At 27.5% G+C, this 21073-nt stretch overlaps 1 protein-coding gene across 2 annotated transcripts; it reads left to right on the top strand.

The window, feature by feature from the left end:
• The first annotated feature begins 5684 nt into the window (after window positions 1-5684).
• Window positions 5685-12213, top strand: LOC137831288 (glycerophosphodiester phosphodiesterase GDPDL3). 2 transcript variants are annotated; one of them, XM_068638901.2, is made up of 10 exons: window positions 5685-5799; window positions 5928-6411; window positions 7109-7402; window positions 7988-8109; window positions 8238-8742; window positions 9078-9116; window positions 9285-9569; window positions 10155-10285; window positions 11031-11502; window positions 11810-12213. In XM_068638901.2, exons 2-10 carry the CDS (start codon window positions 6300-6302, stop codon window positions 11992-11994), a joined length of 2145 nt encoding a protein of 714 aa, XP_068495002.1. In that variant the 5' UTR covers window positions 5685-5799; window positions 5928-6299; the 3' UTR covers window positions 11995-12213. The 2 variants fall into 2 exon arrangements, with proteins under 2 accessions (XP_068495002.1, XP_068495001.1); XM_068638900.2 differs by having other exon boundaries at window positions 5723-6411.
• Window positions 12214-21073: the final 8860 nt, after the last annotated feature.

A 21073-nucleotide genomic window follows, 5' to 3' on the forward strand; every position in this document is an offset into this window, starting at 1 on the left:
TCCAGAAAGGACATTGTGAGTGTGCGAAAGAGAAATTTGAATTATACAATTCACAATTAAAAAAACATTTGGATTATATAATTTGAAAATTTGTTTTTTTGAAAAAACAACTTCTAAATTATGTAATTTGGAGATCATTAAATTGTTTTTGTAAATTGCACAATCCAAAAGTCAAAAAAAATTTTAAATTGTATAATTTTAAAGTATAAATCACTACAAGAAAAAAAGGTTTTAATAGAGGTTATTTAGTGGAGGTTAATATAACCTTAGGAATTGATTTAATTAATGGAGGTTTTTTCTAAAATCTCGACAAAATAACGGAGGTTTTTTAACCTTAGCTAAATTCCAAAGGTTTATTCTAAAACCTCAGTAAAATAACAGAGGTTTTTTTAACCTTTATTAATTTCCAAAGGTTTATTTTAAAACCTCCTCAAAATAACGAAGGTTTTTTTAACCTTCGTTAATTTCCAAAGGTTTATTTTAAAACCTCCACAAAATAACGAAGGTTTTTTTAACATTTGTTAATTTACAAAGGTTTATTTTAAAACCTCCATAAAATAACAAAGATTTTTTTAACCTTCGTTAATTTCCAAAGGTTTATTTTAAAACCTTCGTTAAATTCTAAATATTTATTCTAAAATCTCATCAAAATAATAGAGTTTTTTTAATTTTTTTTAAGTGTCAAAAGTTTATTGTAAAACATCAATAAAATATTTTATATTTTCTCAATTCTTAATAAATAGATATAATTAAATTTTTTAGTGAGTTTAGCCTAAACTGGTATACATATTTAAATATGCTTTGAACTTAGGTCTTAGAGGTTGATTCATTAATTGAAGTTAGAAGGCACTTCATTAATTGAAATTATTATTCAATTCTTAAAGATTGTTTTTATGAATTTCAATAAGTAAAAATAAGTTGTGTGTGAAGTGACATTAACTTATCACATATATACATCATCATAATTTATTTTTTGGTTACATTTGCAGTATCAAATTTTGAAGAATCAGACATTGGAAACTATTCATTACAATAATATTAATAATAATATTTATAATAACATTAATAATAATATTAATAATAATATTTATAATAATATTAATAATAATATTTATAATAATATTAATAAAAATATTTATAATAATATTAATAATAATAATAGTAATAATATTAATAATATGAATAATATTAATAAATATTAATAATATGAATAATATTAATAAATATTAATAATATGAATAATATTAATAAATATTAATAATATTAATAAATATTAATAATATTAATTATAATAATAATATTAATTATAATAATAATATTAATAATAATGTTAATAATAATGTTAATAATAATGTTAATATAATATTAATATAATATTAATATGTATAAATTATGTTAATAATAATAAGTATACTAAAAATGATAATATGATCAAAGAACTTCTTTGGTCTTGTGGTTAACCCTTACCTCCTTGGAAGGATTTGGGTTCGAATCCTGGGTGGATGCTTGGGTTTTTATTTTACTTCAAAATTGTATAATTTAAAAGTAAATAAAAACTTTTGGATTATACAAATTGAAACTCAAAACTTTTTTTTGAATTACACAATTAAAAGGTAATTTATAAATTTCAAATTGTACAATCTGCAATTTAAAAATTATTTTTCATAAACTAAAAGAAAAAAAATAGGAATTTTATACTTTTTGGGATGCAAAAGAAAATTATAGGGTGTAAAAAGAAATCGGTACGAAAACGATTAGGTGTGTTTATGATCCATCTATCTCTCTAATTTAATGAATCCAAAGATTTTTTTTTTCTTTGCTAGTTAGTAGGGATGGCAAAGCGGGGCGGGCCATGCGGGCCGGCCCACGGCCCGCACGTAAAAAACGCGGGACGGACTAACCTTTTCAACCCGCTAACCCGCGGCCCATGCGGGGCGGGCTGACCCGCTAACCAGCAAGAAAAAAATATTATCATTGTTTTAATGTGTGCAGATGACGGGAAAGATTATAATTATGAAAAAATGGATGAAAGTTCTTCTAAGGCGGCATCCAATGTTATTGAAATGGAAGAATGTCAATAATGTTTATGTTTAATATTTTTGAATTAATGTTTATGTTAATGTTTTGGAATTAGGTATTTTTAATGTTTTGGAAGTGGAAGAATAGTGATATTTGATATTTATCTTAATGTTTAATTTTTTGATGTTTGACTATGTTTGAAAAGGAAGAAAAAAAATTGGGTTTGATAGTAACCAATATATAGGTTTAATTTGACAATTTTTTAAGAACAAAATGTAAAAAAAATATTTAATTTTTTTTTAAAAAAAACGCAGGCTGACCCGCAAACCCGCGGACCAGCTCTTATGCGGGACGGGTCGAAAATTCAAACCCACAATAACTTTGCGAGACGGGCCCACTCGACCCACATTTTTACCGACCAAGTGCGAGACGGGCTGACCCGCTTTACCACCTCTACTAGTTAGAGTGGTATAAACTATATATAATATATTTTAAAAATACGTGAGTTATAATATTTAAGGTCCTTTCAAACTTAATATAATGTCCTTTAATTTGTACAAAAGTATTTTGAAATAAATGTTTATTAATAATATAATTTCTTAACTTCAAAAATAAATTTTCATATTGCATTAATTATATTAATATTATTATTTTTTAATATATTATAAAATACACCCTACTAACTATATATTTCTTTAATTATGTTAATCAAGATTAAATATGAGATCCAAAATTTAAATCATATTAATATTTGTAGTATGAAAATGATTAAAATAAGTTCTTCACTAGAAAAATGATTACGTATAGATGACTAGTATAACTATTTTTAATGGATTGATAAAATTAAATTTTAAATTAAACCAATTCCACGTACATAAAAATTTATTCCAATCATTTTTATAATACAAGTATTTAAATAATCTAAAATTTGAACTAATAACAACAACCAATTTCATATTATAATACTTAAAAATATGTTTAATCCTTATAATTAATACTAAAATTAACGTCAATTATAAACTGCGTTTCTTCTTCGTAGATGTTTGAAAGTTGAGTTCATGTTTAAATAAATAACCATATCAAAATTTCTTATCAACTCAAAGTTTTTGTTCCATATTTCTTAATATTCACTTAATAAAAAACTAATCTCTTTCATAATATTAATGCTGTGACTGCATCTTATTACTGTGATTACACGTGACAGACAAGTTTAAAAAAATCATAAGTAGATACATCCTCTCTTTATCGTTTGACTTGGTCTATTTCCATATATACACACACTAATTAATTAATTAATTAATTTATATATATATATATATATATATATATATATATATATAAAAGTTTATTATCGGATTGACCTTGAAGCAAACGTGATAGCATTTCCTTTCAGAACAACAGTACATGTTTGTTCAATTATTGTTCTTCATTTTTCTGATATGAATTGTTAAAATTATGGTTGAATCTTAAATCATAAGAATGGTCTTGCTTCAATAATACATCCTAAAAACCTAATAAAAATATATATTTAAGCCTATCACGTTCTATGGAATGTCTCAAATCATTTTATTTGACAACCAATTATTTATTAAAACAAAGTTAGAGTGCAATATCAGACATATAAATTAAAAATATTATGCATATAGTACTCATTCCAATGTAGTTCAGATTTGACTCTACTATTATAACAATATTCTATCATCTCTCAAAATATTTTAAGATTTAGAGTTTACAACTGAAATAATTAAGATTAAAGAACATATGTATATTTTTATTTTAATTATGATCCTTTCTTAAAGTTGGTGTAAAAGTTTATGTCAATTAATTATGCTTAAAATTGATCTTATATTGATACATATTAACATAGATCAACCAAGTCATATTAGTTATAAATATAATCTATATGGAAAGTTACACATTTTCTTTCATAAAAAAATAAAACTAGATATGAAAAACGTGAATAATTTTTCTTCTAATGTAAGCTTTTTTCCCATCATGTTCACTAAATATAATTGATTAAACATTAAAGTTATTGAAAGATATTATAAAACCTTAGCACAAAAGTGTTTCTTTTTTTCGTATTTATTTTCTTTTAAACTTTTAATTGTAAAATTTTAGTTTATTTCTTAATTTTAAAGAGTTGTGTACGAAATAGAGAAGATAAAAAAGATTTAAATATGTTTTTATTGTTTACAAAAGTAATGCCTTTTAATTTTGATCTATATATAAACATTTTGTTATATTTAATCTAAATCGTTGATTTTTATTGAATCTGTATTTTGACCCAAAATAAAATGCATTTTTTTTTTAATTTTAATCCTTCCAAAATCTAAAATAAATATTTTTTATCCCTAAAATTCATTTTAAAGTAATTTTTTTTCATACATTAATATGGATTATTCACCGCTAACAAAATATTAAAAAACAAAAGATGCTAACAATCCTATCAACCATTTAATTAAAAAACATATGTAGCTACTACTTTTATTAATTAATATTAGTATTCTCCTTTTAAGAAAATTATTTTTTTGGAAATATGTTATATCAATATTATACCAAATATACAAGAAAGTATTACTATAAATATTCATTTAATCCATGTTAAATACAAGAGCCAGAACACAAATTCTCAACCTTTTTGTTTGGCTAGAAAACTAAAAAAAGTAACTAATCAAAACTTGGTAATTTTATAAAAATTAAAAATATATGTAAATCAATAAAAAATTATATTTTCATATTAGTATAAATATTTGAAAATAGAAATACATGTTAATAGTTAAATCATATTTTACTATTTAATAATAAAAATGAGAATACAAGTTTACACCCCTTTAAAAAATGTTAAAATAAAACTTTATTTAATATTCTCTGTTTTTAAAGGATTAATATTCTCTGTTATAGTTTTTTTTATAATTTTTTTTTAAATAAAATAATATTTTAAAATATATTTCGATCCAATAATAAAAAATTGATAAAAGAGGTAATAAAGTGTATTGTTTTACAATACAATAATAAAGAGTATTTTAATACTTCTCTTCACGCATACGTTAAAAATTAAAGTCACCTCACGAATAAATAAGTTCCGAAACTACATTGTTATTTCACGTGTAAGAATTTTAACCCCTACCACGTCATAGTTCGGAAACACCAAATTTCACGGGGATATTGTTATATAAAATTGATCAAATAATATATATATATATATATATATATATATATATATATAAACAATAAGTTTTTTTAAATAATATTATAGGTATGGAATATTTCCCAGCTTTTACTTTTTATGTGGAAGGATTTTTCTGATAATTTTGGTAAAATTTTTTTCCTTCCAACTAAGAGTCTTTAGAGTTTGAATTAAATCTTGAACAAAAAGAAAAATTTTAAATCAATTGAATTTCATTTTTTACAAAAAAAAAATACATGATTTGCAGAAAAAATTATGCCCTTAAAATGTGTAAATAACTTATTTTCCTACAACTAATTTTTATAAATTAAATAATAACAAAAATTTTAAAAAATATGACATAACTAATAATAGAAAAATTCACATAATAATAAAAATGATATGAATTTTGCAAATTAAAAAAAAATAAAAATTGGTATCTGAAACTCTGGAATGGAAACCACGTTAAAAACAAAATAAGCATTTGGATGAAATTTCTAGGATCTGTTTTATTTGTTACAGATGAGTACATGCAGCAGTGGTCATTAAATGCAGACATAAACACAGCAATGTTAGCTAGAAGCAGCTACAGATAGGACAGTGCTACAAAACGAGTTATCTCACCCTTTTTCTTTTCCATCTTTCTGTGTCTCTCACCTTTCTTTCTCTATTTTTCCACTCATCTTCTCTCTGTCAATACACATTATTATGAATTTCTTATTATTTATTTCAACCATTGCAGATGAAAGCTTACAAGTCCTGCATAACTTTTGAGCCATTTGCATGAAAATTTCAAAAACCGCGTGACCGTATATAACAAAACAAAAGTCATCACACAGCTTGGAAAATAGCTGTATGGTTGACCCTGCCTTCTAAGTAGATTTTATCATTGAAGAAGCCAAGGTTGAGTAAAGGGTGTTGTTTTATGCCTATGAATATTCCACTACAGTTGAACAATTCAAGTTCATCATAGCCTAGTTCTTCTGGCTGAACAGTTCAAGTTCTTTCACTTTTGGCTATCTTTCTTAGAACTTGCATAGTTCTCATAATCTGTATGTACTTGCTTAAAGTTATATATCCCAGATAAGGATTTTCTTGGTAAGATTTGAAACTTATGCGGCACTTCATGGCTCTCTCTAGGGTACTTCCTATACTCATTCTGCAGTATTCATTGGTAGCACTGGTTTCTTCAGCAGGACCACCTAGTGGCTGGAAAACATTGCAAGGTGTGTTTCTATTTCTTCTTCCATTCAGTCTTGTAGTGTTTACTGTGGTCCCTGTTTTATCTTCTTAATTGCTAGTTTTGTGTACTTGCTGAGTCTCATGCTTGGAAGGAAATTGAGTATTTGATTCTCTTTCTAGAGTTTGAGACCTTTTAAGACAACCCTTTTGAGTCTTGTTTCTGCAATTATCATAGCAATGAATAGTCATAAGTTTTTCTACCTCAAAAAGAAAATAAGAAGTAACATGCTATTTTATTAATTTGAGAGTAAATAGTGTATGCACTCACAATGTCATTCACTCACAATTGTCAAATATAATAAGTTTGATTTTAGAATAACTATCTTAAAAATCTTACCCAACATAGGATTTCTGATTGGCTGACAGTGAGTAGAAATTAAAACTCTCGAATCAATAACTATAACAAAGAGTTTAATTCATCTACAGAAGTTTAAAGGAGACATTAAAAAAGTTATAGCAGAGAGACAAGACATGGCAATGAACTACAGATAATGATCTAGAAGTTGATGGTGTTAACTGCTCAATGGGTTTTCATCTCTTTGTTGTTCAGGAATAAATGCTAGAAATTCAACCTTGTGCATGAACTTATATGCATAAAAGCACCCCAACTTTTGTCTTCTTGACATCGTGTGTTAGGATTCAGGACCATGTGTATTTGATTGCAATTCATTTGCTATGCAGGATCTCCACCACTGGTCATAGCACGTGGTGGGTTTTCAGGGATATTTCCAGATTCAAGTTCACTTGCCTATAATTTGGCACTTAACACTAGTAGCCCAAATGTGATTCTATGGTGTGATGTGCAATTAACAAAGGATGGCACTGGGATTTGTTTCCCAGAGCTTAAACTCGACAATGCCACTGACATTTCAGTTGTTTACCAAGGCAAGGCAAAGGATCACTTTGTTAGTGGGGTCCCAACCCGGGGATGGTTTTCTGTAGACTACAACTTCCAAGAACTAGCAAATGTCTCTCGTGAGTTCAATCTATCTCAAGACCTTAGCATTTTTATTTTCTTGTTTGAATGATGTTTATATCTTTTTTATCAAGTAAGATATTTTCCAAAGATAAGGTGGGGTAAGTGGTGGCATTGAGTGCTCAAGCATGGAACAGCGTGGAAAGCATAATCTGGTCTGGTCCCTGAATTGGTTGGCAACACGCGTTAATTTGGCTTGGCCCTAGAGATTTAAAAAATGGAAATTCAGTTTTTGACTTTAACAACTATCAATTCATTCTGTTCTTGACATTACAAAAAAGTAATGTAGCTTCAACTTTTTCCTTTATTAGTCAATTTGATTCCTAACATTAGGAAGCAAATCTACTGATGTTTGACTGATTTGATAATTGTTAGGAACCAAATTGACTGTAAATTATAGAACCAAGTTGATTGGCAATGCCTATTTCAGAGACTAAATTGATAGCTTATTCATGGAACTTGTTCTTGGTGCTTGCCTTTGATCATAACACGTCAGAACTGGGAAACTTGTTCACTGTCGTTGCTCCTATTTGTTAGGTTATTATATGCTTGTAACACTGATAATCATATTATTATTGGAACAGTTGTTCAGGGAGTTTACTCTCGGACTAATGTGTTCGATGGCAACAAGCTTCCCATTCTCCATGTTGAAGAAGTAGCTAACCTGATAAAATCACCATCTACAGGCCTGTGGTTAAACATTCAGGTAATTGGAAAAAGAGTATTTGTTTCTTGTCCTTGAACTGGAATACATTCTTTGTTTCAAAGCAGATCCTAAAATTTAATATCTGTTGTTGACTAATCATGTTTTTGCATTTTTAAAATACAATGCAGCATGATTCATTCTTCAAGCAACAGAATTTGAGTGTAGAAACCTTTCTACGATCTCTCGTTGCTAAAAATGTAACTGTCAGTTACATTTCATCACCTGATGTGGGTTTCTTAAAGAGAGTTAAATCAATCTTTAGTCATGGAACAACCAGCTTGATCTTCAGGGTTCTAGAGCAGTCTAAGATTGAACCTACAACCAATCAGTCTTATGGTAAACTCCTGAAAAATCTTGCGCAAATCAAGGCATTTGCTTCAGGAATTCTTGTTCCCAAGGGCTATATATGGCCTGTAGACTCAAGCCTTTATCTACAACCACATACCTCTCTTGTCTCAGATGCTCACAAAGAAAAGTTGCAAGTTTTTGTATCAGACCATATCAATGATGTTCCATTTAGCTACAATTTCAGCTATGATCCTGTGGCTGAGTGTCTATCTTTCTTTAACGTTGGTGATTTCTCCGTTGATGGTGTGTTGTCTGACTTCCCAGTTACTCCATCTGTAGCCATAAGTAAGTTTTCCTTGTATACAATTCTAAACATTTCTTCAGAGCTTTATAATTATTTTCCAAACTAATGCTCACCTTTTAAATGGAATTTCTATTTTTCAATGCATCCATGCAAGTATAGATGACTAATACTCTCTATTGTAATATAACTAACTCTACATAACTAGTGACTGTTACCAATGGACGGTTGGCATTTTAACTAACTCTAACTAAATAGTGACAGTGGTCAATAGACAGTACTATTACAATAGATAATGATATATTACATTTATCTAATACTATCAACTTTATGGAATCAGCATCCCATTCAGATTCTAAAATCTCACCTCTTACTGCAGATTGCTTTTCTGGCCAAGGGAAAAATGGCACTAAACAAGGTATAATTTATTAGCTCTCCCTGTTGATGTATTACCTCATTTTGTTGTTAAACTTACTATTTAGCTTGTACAAATTATGAATTGAAGTGAGAAATTCTCCAGAGGGAACATAATATTTTAAGTTGTCTTTATTGATTTTGTTCTTCTTTCATATTTTGCATGATACAGTGGACACTTTGGTTATCACAAAATATGGAGCAAGTGGAGATAATCCTGCTTGTACTGACCTTGCATATAAGAAAGCTAAATCAGACGGGGCAGATGTACTTGACTGTCCTGTTCAAATGTCCAAGGATGGAACACCCTTTTGCTTAAGCTCTATAGACCTTTCAGAAAGCACAACAGTTGCTGATACAAACTTCAAAACCCGTTCTACAACTATTCAGGAGATCAAAAACAGCAGTGGCATATATACATTCAGCTTGACATGGGACGAGATAAAAACATTGACTCGTAAGTTGCATGATGTTTTTGAATGTTTCTTGTTTATGTGTGGTATTGTTTAACCAATTTCCCTCATTGGTTTATTATCCATGTAGGGTATAAGTTTGAACTTTAAATTGTTTTAAATTGTTCAAATCATCTATTCCTAAATTTCTTCAGTAGCTGAAAGTTCCATATATAATTTTATTAGAGGTACTTTTTACTATGTCAGGCAGTAACGGATGAATGTATTAAATAAAGAATTGCCAGAGGGTTAAAAAAATACCTTATTGTTTTGCATTATAGAATGAAATATTCTTTTATGAAATTAATAATTAGATCCTTTCTTCTGCTTATAATATGTTCCCTAAAGTATTACAAATCTTGAATTCCTGAATGAACAATAATAATGAATTTGATTTGACAGAAATTAAAATGTTTATGTTTCTTTGGCCATGCTCTTTAATGCCAAACAAATTTTGGTTTTCACTTTGGGTAATCTATTCAGTCAAAGTTCTTGGAAAGTTAAGGGACGAACAAAAACCAAAAAATGCAATTTGTTCTCAAAAAATTCCTACATCCCTCATTTTTTCTGTTATTTGCTTTTCATTGCAGCCTCAATATTGAAACCTTATGGGAAATACAGTTTGATCCGGAATCCAAAACTCAAAAATCAAGGAAAGCTGATAACCTTGTCTAAGTTTTTGTCCTTGACTAAAGGCTCTCTCATCTTGATCAGCATAGAGGTGAGTTCTTCAATTTGTATATTTTTTTTATCAGGATTCATTCGTGTGTGAGATGTTGACTTCAACAGGCTATTACACTGATATTAAAAATTTATTTTTTGATCATATGATGAATATTTTGTTAGAAAAAATAGCTTCATAAAGGATCTTGTTTGTCCTAGGGATTAAAAGACACGAGTGTTATTATGTGTTAAAGTTTGAGATTTTTATCTTTCTTACCATTAAATGTTTGTTCTGCTTTTGTGGGTACTTGTAACATTGGTTAAGAGGTTGTTTATGCCTAGAAAGATAATGATTTTTTCTTTTAGCTTAGTCATGAATCATGGTTACTTTTTGCTTTTCCTGATGAGGAACTTCATAGTTTTTCTATTCATTGTAACACTTTATGAATGTTGCATTGCTGAGGTATATGAAGTCAGTTATGCACCCTTTTGGGTGAGATTGCTGGTTTCTGATTTACAACTTCTAATTTTATGCATCATCTTAGTCTTTTCGCTGCATCTTACATTCTGTTCCACATACTATTTTCTACCATTTTGTAATAAAGAAACCAATTTAAATACACAGGTATTGGTACTTGAAAAATTCATGTGAATTTCACATCACTGATTTTTTTACAATTAAACTCGGTTCTTTATAATAAGTGAAGTCCAAGTGATTCTTACTTAGACAATGCTGTATTGTATTTCACTATTATAAAGAATGGTTCACCTTTTAATGCCATTTTCATTTATTTTGTTATCAGAATGCTGCCTATCTGGCAGAGAAGCAGAATTTAAGTGTGATCAATGCAGTTCTTGATGCTCTAAACAAAACAAAACCAACATCATACAAAGTTATGATTCAGTCAACTCATAGCTCTGTGCTTAAAATATTTGATAAATCCAAATTTGAAAGGGTTTACAAGGTTGATGAGAACATTGGCGACGCTGCTGTCTCGGCTATTAAGGACATCAAAACATTTGCTGATTCTGTGGTAATAGGAAAGAAGTCTGTTTTTCCTGAAACTTCAGCCTTTTTAGTTAACTCTACAAACATTGTGGCAAAGCTAAAATCATTTAAGCTCCGAGTTTATGTAGAAACTTTCAGCAATGAATTTGTATCTCAAGCATGGGACTACTACTCTGATGCATCTATTGAGATAAATTCATTTGTCATTGGAACCAAGGTTAATGGCATCATTACTGATTTCCCCAAGACAGCTAACAGATATAGGAGTAAGTTCAACCTTTTATGTCAACATTTGCTTCTTGAACAAGGATTTTGGAAAATTGACAGCACTTGGTCCTTTCTTTGTGTTGGTACAAACAAACTTGAAAGCTCAAAGTCTACTTGGTCTATGAAAACATTTTTTCTGTTTGCACAAATAATCTCAAAACTGTCACCTCAAGTCTACTTCATTTCCTGATTTTAAATATTTGTATAAGAAATAATATAAATCAAGTGATAATTTTCTGACTGGTTATAAAAATAAGAAATGAAAACAGAAATTTGCTGATTTGATTTTTGTTCTACTTGTTGCAGGGAACTTGTGTTTAAAGAATGTCAACAAAGCACCTTACATGAGCCCTATTGAACCTGGCAAACTTTATCAACAAATTTCTGATTTTTTCCTTCCACCACTTCCTCCTCCACCCCCAGTCTTGATTGATAGTAATGTGACAGAGGCACCTTTGCCTAGTGTTTCTGGAAAAGTTCCAACAACCTAGGCTGCTCCAAAAGTGGGTGCAGTAGCTCCAGCCCCATCAAAGCATAAAGAAAAGTGAACAATAAAAACAAGTGCGGCATATTCATGCCATTACCTTGGGGAATTCCATTGTTGGAAAGGGAATGAAAGAATGTCTTTGTATGAGAAGTATTTTTTTATTGAATTGAACATTAGAGTTATTATGGTAGCTGCTACTGTGATGATCCATAGTGTCTTTTTTTTATCAATTATTGTTCTTGTTAGTTGTTTCTATCAAATGCTAAACAATATCTGTAGTACCGGGAGTCTGACTAATGAGAGGTCACACAGCATGAGAAATCTAATGCATACATTTCGACATAAATTGAGCGTCTGGAAGACCGACATATCTAAACGACTGATAGGATTCAAGGACACAAGTTCTTAGAAGAGGATCTCGTCCCTGCAAATCCACCCGGAACAATTTCTATGCACCACGTTTGATCTAGAAGTAAATCTCAACTATTAGCATATGTTCAAGAGTTTTATAACTGTCACATTTTTTGAAGTATTAATTTATTAACAGAACAAAATAATCACAAATCAAATTATAAATATAAAAATTAACATATAGTGATATTGAAAATTCGAGTTACTACAATTTGAAATGGTAGTTTGTTATATATATGTAGGTCTAGGAATGTCAATGCGGGTGTATCATGCAGGCATATCCACAATTTGCTATCAAAAAGTACATAACAGATTCATTAATCTAGCTCATTGATCCGTTTAGGTATGTTCCGGAGGGTCAATAGTGAGATGGGATGAGTTGACCTGCTAGTTCACTTAAATAAAAAATTATTATTATTTTATTTTTTTTGAAAATAAAAATCACACTTAAGTATTACATTTATTTTATTTTATTTTAAAAAATCGAATTTAATATTTTAAGGAATGTTTTATTTTATTCATCTAAAAAAAGTTAATATTAAGAGTGACAATTTAGTTTTAAGTAAAATTTTATATTTAAAATTTGTTAATAAAAAATAATATAAAAAAATAATTAATAAGGTTAAAAAATTAGTCATTTTCATTAAAATATTTTGTAACAAAACTTTGATAAGATAATCTGGTACATTTAAATACATATAGAGGGAAAATAGATGCAAGCACAAAACTTTAATTATTTTTAATCAAGTTTTCTAACACATACTTGAATTCATTTATATTTTTATCTTAATTGAATGAATTGAAACAATGATTAAATTTTAATATTTTACAACAGAAATATGTACTTTTTATAATTAATGAAATTTTATTTTATTTTTTAAAAATATTTTCCTTACACGAGTTGACCTGCAAGCTACCTCTTATGTGAGGTAGGCCAGTGAAATGAGTCTGCATTCCTTGTACATGGGGCTAACCCGACCTGCATTTTGCAGGCCAAACGCGAGACGGGTCAGCCCACATTGCCTCCCCTAAGTTGGTATGTTATATCAGTGTTTTGTTTCTTTGTTTTTGAGCTATATATATTGGCTCAACTTTGCTCATTGTGTGTGGTTGTAACATGCATTCACTTTATGATTAATAGTTGTTATCTTCCTTCTTCCTCTGCTTTCTAACACGGTATCAAAGCTTCATAAATCTTACCATGGCTTCCACCTCTTTTTCTTCCACAACGAACTCAGAAATTTTTTTTTGTTGCCTCTTTTTTTTCTTCCACCTTCTATACCCTGTCTATCTTACATTAGATTATGACAACTTTCTTATATGACAACAAGTGTTAGTCATTATTTGAGAACTCAAATTGACACAGTTCTTGAAGGGCCAAGATATTCCTATGAAATTCAACACTCCGGAAGATGTTATCAACCAAGAATATCTCAACTATGAACAACAAGATCAGTTACTTGTGGATTGGTTTCTTGATATGACCTCACCTATTCTAACCAAGATGGTAGATCTTGATACTTCTTTCCAAATTTGGATCCAATTGCGTGTTAAGTATGCTTCTAAGACTGTAGCAAAGGTGAACAAACACAAGATTCAGTTGCACACATCGAAGGAAAGATCGTTCCGTCTCTGATTATCTTCTTGAAAAAAGAAGTTTGTTGACACCTTGACTGCTATTGGATCTCCTATTTCCAGTGATGATCACATATAAGTAATCTTAGACGGGTTGTCTAAAGACTATGATAGTTTTGTCATGTTTGTTATGTTTCGAATTGATCCTTACACTATTAAAGAAATAGAAGCCTTACTCTTTTCTCAGGAAGAACATTTTGCAAATCACAAAGTTGGTGAGAAAAATTATCTTCAAGCCAATCTTGCCTCAGGTCCATGGTTCTCCAACAACCAGCATAACTAGATTTAGTTGGATCTTCTAGTAAAGGAAATCGTCCCCAATATTGTAACATGTCTCTTCTTGTTGGTGCCTCTCTTACTCATAAATTTTGGAGTGAATGCTTTGTTGTTGCATCTGACATTATCAATGATTTTTACCCACTATTGTTCTTCATGGATATTCTCCTTATAAAGTTTTGTTCTAAAAGTAACATGATTATACCTTATCCAAAGTTTTTGGTTGTCCACATTATCATTTATTACAACCATATAACAAGTATGAATTTGATTTTGTGTTCTATTTGTTTCTTTTTAGTTCCAAAATAAAGGATATATTTGTCTTTCACCCTCTGGAAAACCATATATATCGTGTTACGTTATTTTTAATGAAAATCATCTTCATTATACTATACTTAATAACCTTTTGAACCGTCTGATTCGTCCACCACTTTAGCTACAACACATAATTTTTCTTTAATTGTTGTTCAACCTATCTCTAATACCCACAATGGACAACCTTTATTGTCTCCTAATAGTCAACATATTTCTCAATATGCGCATGATTCTATTATTCCCTGTAACTTTATTTTGTCTGCAGATGACACACTTGTTTTTTCTTCACCACAAGTAAACAATAATCATCCTATGATTTACATTAGCAAAGGTACGTATTTTCAAATAAATTTTTTACTATCTCTGCCTCTCCTGCTCATACTAAACACAATAGTTTCAAATAAGCAATATTCAATCCAGCTTGGTTCAATGCTACACAAAATGAGTATAATGCTCTTGTTAAAAGCAATACCTGGATTATCACTAATCTTCCTTTTGGTGCTAGTGTTGTTGGTTGTAAATGTGTGTATAAAAACAAGTTAATTGTTGTTGACACTTTTCAGCGTGACAAAGCCAGATTGGTTGCGAGGGGATTTTATCAGACTGTAGGATTTGACTATACTGAAACATTTAGTCCTGTGATCAAGTTTGCTACTATCCACCTTGTTATAGACCATGCCCTCCCTTCCAAATGACCAATTCATCAAATTGAAATAAAGAATGTTTTTTTTCCATGGTGACTTAGAAGAAATTGTGTTCATGACCAACCTCCAGGCTTTACTTCTTAAAATCCAAATCAGAATCACAAGCTCAACAAAGTTATCTACAAGCTCAAACAATCTCCACGATGTTGGTTTCAAAAACTCAGCCAAACTGTTTTTTTTTATGGGTTTTACTCCAATTAAAAGTGATCCATTTTTTTCACTTTGTTACGATTTTGTTGGAAAATGATATGTAAATTCTTCTTTATCTTAATCCCTAATGATATGAGACTGATAATATGTCTAACCATGATTCCCGTAATTAATATTGTATGTCAACCAAATTGATACTGGTTATATTGTTTTAACTTTTCACAATAGTTAAATCAATAATAATTATTATAAATTATTTAACTGCTGTTAAAATTCTTTTCTTTTTCTAGTAACATTAGAAAGAGTTGCTTTAATTTAGATAATAATGTAGAAGTAAGAAATAAGAAGAACATTAGAAAGAAAAAGTGGTTTAACCAATATTTCATAAATTAAATTTTATGATAAAACATGCAATTCAACGAATTTTTTTTACTGAAACTAATCAATCAAATCTAAAAAAAATGTTATTAACAAAATTAATAACTCGAATAAACCTTTTCATAAACACTTTAAAATAAAAAATAAAAGGAAAACAAAATAATCTTTTCGACAATTTAATGTATAGAAATTATCTGGTATAGTTTTTCTAAAATTTTTAATTTTCATTTGTCAATAAATTAATTTTAATTTGTTAAAAACTTCAATTCATTTTTCCTCTCTAAATTCATCTAATTAAAGTTTGTTAAAACACATCATTTTAAAAGATTTGTTTTTCGCGTGTAATAAATTTGAAGAATATTTAACCTTTTTAACCATGGTGCTGATATGTTAACACTTACACAATAAAAAATATACACTTAACACTCAAATAAATTAATATTTTAATTATATTTTATTTAATTTTTTAATTTAAAATATTATTATAATAATTTGTTAAATGTATGTATTTTACTTTTTTGTTGTTTTCTGAAGACAGAAGTGAGGGTAGAAATATTTTCTTTTAAAAATTAGATTGATGAAGATATTATTAGCTAAAAGAAAAGCAGAAAAACAAATTAATTTGAACCTAGAAATGGGACCATGGAACATGCAGACAAATTGCATATTATAGTTATGCATGTGTAATAAGAGCTTTCAAAGAAATCGTAATTGAAGAATACAACTTTTGGTGAAGAAATGGTATTTATCTCAGACAATATTAATTAGTAATTTAGTACTATTGATTCGAAAAAAAAATAATGCTAAAATCATACATGGTAACTATAATTTAGTTAAGTGAAGTTGTGTTTATTATATATGATTTTAGTAGATTTTATTTTTTTAAATAATAGAATAATTTAAGAAATAATTAGTTATATTTCTTTGATGAAATAGATATATAAAAATTAATAAAGAAGAAAATATTCTAAATCTAAGATGTTAAAAATAAACTGAAAAATTAATAAAAAATCTTAATCGAAAATCTTAACTGAAAATCTTAACTAGAAATCTCACAACTTCTCTCAATTGATCAATTTTAATAATTTTTTAAAATTTTATCTATTTTATTAATTAATGTGTAAAATTGCATTTGATTGATAAAAAAAAAATCTGATTTTTGGAAATAATACTCAATTCAGGGTCTTTCTAAGGCGGAAAAAATAATTCAAGGACATAAGAAAAAATTAATTTTTGAAACTTCAAAATTGCAAAAGTTAATATTTAGAATGTATTTAGAAAATATCATTAATAGAAAATCATACTTTCAGATAATATTTTCAATTAACTTTCATAGAAAACTGAGGATATAACTTTTCAATTTTTTTTATTGTAATAAAAATATTATTTACACCTATTAAATTATTTAATATAATAAATAATCAAAATTTATGATGAAAATATTATGTTAATCTTTATTTTTCATAAGCTTATATAAATTATTTTTTTATTAAACCAAAAACATATTGGAATTATAATTTTCAAAAATCATTATAAATGTTTTTGTTCATAACACAACCAAACAAAAATTCAGTTTTCGGATCCAAAAGTATATGGGAACCCTTATCCAAAATATACTTGGACATCATTTGCTTATCTTTTGGGAATATTTTTTTATTCTTAAGTAATACTTGTTAATAGATATTGTGTTGAATGAAAAATAGGTGATAATCCTAAAAAGAAAAAATATATATTGACTAAGACTAAAACTTCATTATTATATTAATTCTTGGAAATAAATCACAGGCTCACAATGCATTGTCAATATCTGAAATAGTTGATTCTTCTTGAGAATACCAAATAGAAGAAGACAAAAAAGTTGTGCAATTTGATAACCTCATATCAGTATCTCTCTCTCTCACACACACACACATATATATATATATATATATAGTAGTATATTGTAATTTGTGTTATTACCATCACGAGATCATTTCATTAAATAATATCGACTATCAATTTATTAATATTTCTTTTCACAGATTTTCTAATAAAATCGCAATTAGTAATTTTACTAACATTTGGGTTTAAATAACTCTTTGATTCTATATTCACTTTGGGATGGCACGCAAAGCAACGATATGCAATATAATTAAAATGTGAAGAAAGTTAAAGTAATAAATGAATTTAATAATTATTAAACTATTAATTGTATTATATGTTCTGATCTTATAGTTAGTTTGTTTTGAAATTTTTGAGTTTCGTCACTTAAAAATATTAAGTTGAAAGAGAAAGAAATATTTAAGTGTTATGTATTCAGTTTTACTTTTACAGAAATTTTTCATCCACCTTCGTACTTTTTTTTCATGCACTAAAGTGAAAATTCGATTTTAGTTTTTAATTTTTTTCTAAATAATCTTAAATAAAATATAATTTTACATTTTTAAATAATTTCACCTCCACTCTTTATGTCCCTTCCAAATACGTACTTTTTTTCAGTCGCAACACTTTCAATCTTCTTCAACTATGGCAATAGAGAACAATTCCATCATTTGACATTTGAGTGTGTGTGAGGGAGTTGACGAGAATTTGTTGGATTCTATGTTTTCTAGATATTATTTTTTAATTTTGTACTCTATTTTTATTCTTCGCTAGTTTTTTTCTAGATTTTGTGGCTTTTAGACTATACAATCCGAAATACAATTTTAATTAATGGAGTGTTATTATACACCAAAAAATGTAGAAAAAAAATGAGCAAACCAAAACACAATCACTACCAATAAAAACACTACAAAACTTACTTCAACCACTAATGTTCACCATCAACCATCACAAACAACCACCACCACTTAAAAATGAAGAAGATTTCACACTTTCCATCATACTTAAAAGGATATTGTTGGGAATAAAATTAATTCAAAATGTAACTTTCTCTTGACCCACTTAAGAGTAAAATACTTCATGAGTTTCTATTTTTTTTTTCTCATGCACACTAACTAATTTAAGAGTTGTTATTTTAAAAAAAATTAAATCTCCCAAAATTTTAATTTTGATTCAATTATTAATGAATTTAAAAATTTAAGGGAACGAAGGATCATCACTTAAATATGTTTGATTTTTTTTTATAGTTATAATTACATTAAATTATATATTATTTTTTTGCATTACTAATAATGATAATGTAAATATAAATTTTGAATTTGGAATATATTATTTTTATTCCTCTAAAATTATTAACCAAGATCTTCATCAAAATAGTTATATATAATTCAAAATAGTTATATATAATTGGAGATAAATCTATTTTAAACATCTAGGAGTTTGATTCAAGATATTTTGTGTAAAATATATTTATATTATAAAATATTAATGTTTAAATAGATATTTGTATTTTAAATCATTAATTTAAAAATGTCATTTTCAAAGAAGTATGAATGACTTTTCAAAAGTGTTGTTAAAATTATTTTCTGGTTACTATCAAAAGAAATGATATCTCTTTATGGGAGGACAGGTGGTTGAGTTGTGGTGTCTTGAAGGGAGTTTTTTCGAGATTGTTATCTGTAAGTTCGGTCAAAGATGCAAAGGTGGTAGAGCTTGGGAATTGGACTAACGGTGTCTAGAGTGTCGTTCGTGATTCACAATGATCATACGTCAAATATTTTACAGTTTAGGATGTGCCGGACTCCAGATTCGATTAATAATGTTAGGGGTGCAATTTGAGTTGGTGTAGTGAGTGAAATTTGGAAACACAGGAACTTTGTAATCTTTAATAGGGAAATGGTATATGTGTCAGAAGTGTTACGCAAGTAAAATTTTGATCTTAGATTTATGCAAAGTCTCATTCTACTTCGTTTTCTTATTCTAATTGAGTTTGGATCCTTTGGATATATGAGGTTGGTCTCCTTATGCCTTTTTGTGTATTTTTTTAAAGTAGTGACTTTGTCAGTTTAGTAGGCGGTTCTAGTTAAGAGAAAGATAAAGTGTATTTTTGTATAAGGGTTGGACCACTCCTGAATTAGTTTCTATTTATTTATTTTTTATTGCTAATAAAAAAAAGAAAGGAAATAATGGGTGGTGAGAAACACAAGAAATTTACTATGAATATTATGAATATTTGAATGTGACTAATGAAATATGTATGTTTGTTCATTTACTTTGCAATCTTCGAAGTCTTCTCTTCCTCTTCACTCGTAGTCCATACTATTACAATAAGTCTATATTCATAAATCTTTCTTAAAAAAAATATTTTTTTCATAAACTAAAATTAATTTATACACAAATTAAAAAAATATGGAAAAGATAAAAGAATTTCTATAAAATAATTTACTTATGGAAAAATTAATTTTAATTTATAAAAATTTTCTATTTTTTCATTCCTAAGTATTTATGAAAAAACTTTCCCAAACATATTCTATGTGAATAATATCATGGGATAAAAACAATTTAGAATAAATTATGCTAATCAAATATGAGATTTTATTAATTTACATATTTTTAATGTATATAACAATCTCTCATAAGAAAATATGGTATAATGTTTTTTGAAATAATTAAAATGTGCAAATAATATTGGCATAAATCATTTAAAAATAATTAGTGTGAGTAAAAAACAGAAAATGTTTGTATATTATAGTGTAATTGTTTTTTATAAGGTCCGTAAACAATTTAATTATTTTTCAATTAAATTCTTGAACTTGTATTTACTTTTTTTTTCAGGTCTATTCTATTTAATCTTATAATAAAAAATAGTGTTAAATATCTAATTAAAATAAATACAAAATTAAATCCAATAAAAAAATAGTTTTGAGACTTAATTAAAGCTTATCAAATAGTTCAAGACACACATTAACTACAATATAATTTATAAGTGGTGATAGTAATTTTAATTCTTGAATATTTATGATAATAATTAAGTTAATTTTTTATAATTAATAAACTAAAAAAATTCTTAAAAATAACATCGTCATCAATAAACTATATTTAATAATAACATATAGAATTTTTTTACATAAAAATGATATTTTATTTTTTAGAATACGAAAAAATAAATATAAAATAAAAACTACTTTATCTTTTTAAAATTTTCTTTAATATATTAACATTTAAAAACTAATTTAAAACAATCACAGTGTAAGGAGGAAAGTTACTATTTCTGCTGAATGTAAAGTAAAGTTTTCACTTCTATAGGGACAAATACGTTGACGCTGTCGTTTCGCCTTCTCACTTTTTCTTCTA

This window comes from Phaseolus vulgaris, chromosome 6, assembly GCF_051622355.1.
Source record: "Phaseolus vulgaris cultivar YP4 chromosome 6, ASM5162235v1, whole genome shotgun sequence".
NCBI classification, from domain to species: domain Eukaryota; kingdom Viridiplantae; phylum Streptophyta; class Magnoliopsida; order Fabales; family Fabaceae; genus Phaseolus; species Phaseolus vulgaris.

Bases quoted from the DNA above. Each gene is read 5' to 3' on its own strand.
- LOC137831288 (XM_068638901.2), top strand. From the start codon at position 6,300: ATGCGGCACTTCATGGCTCTCTCTAGGGTACTTCCTATACTCATTCTG. The intron at 6,412-7,108 runs GTGTGTTTCTAT...TTTGCTATGCAG, and splicing joins TGGCTGGAAAACATTGCAAG to GATCTCCACCACTGGTCATA. The intron at 7,403-7,987 runs GTGAGTTCAATC...TTATTGGAACAG, and splicing joins AGAACTAGCAAATGTCTCTC to TTGTTCAGGGAGTTTACTCT.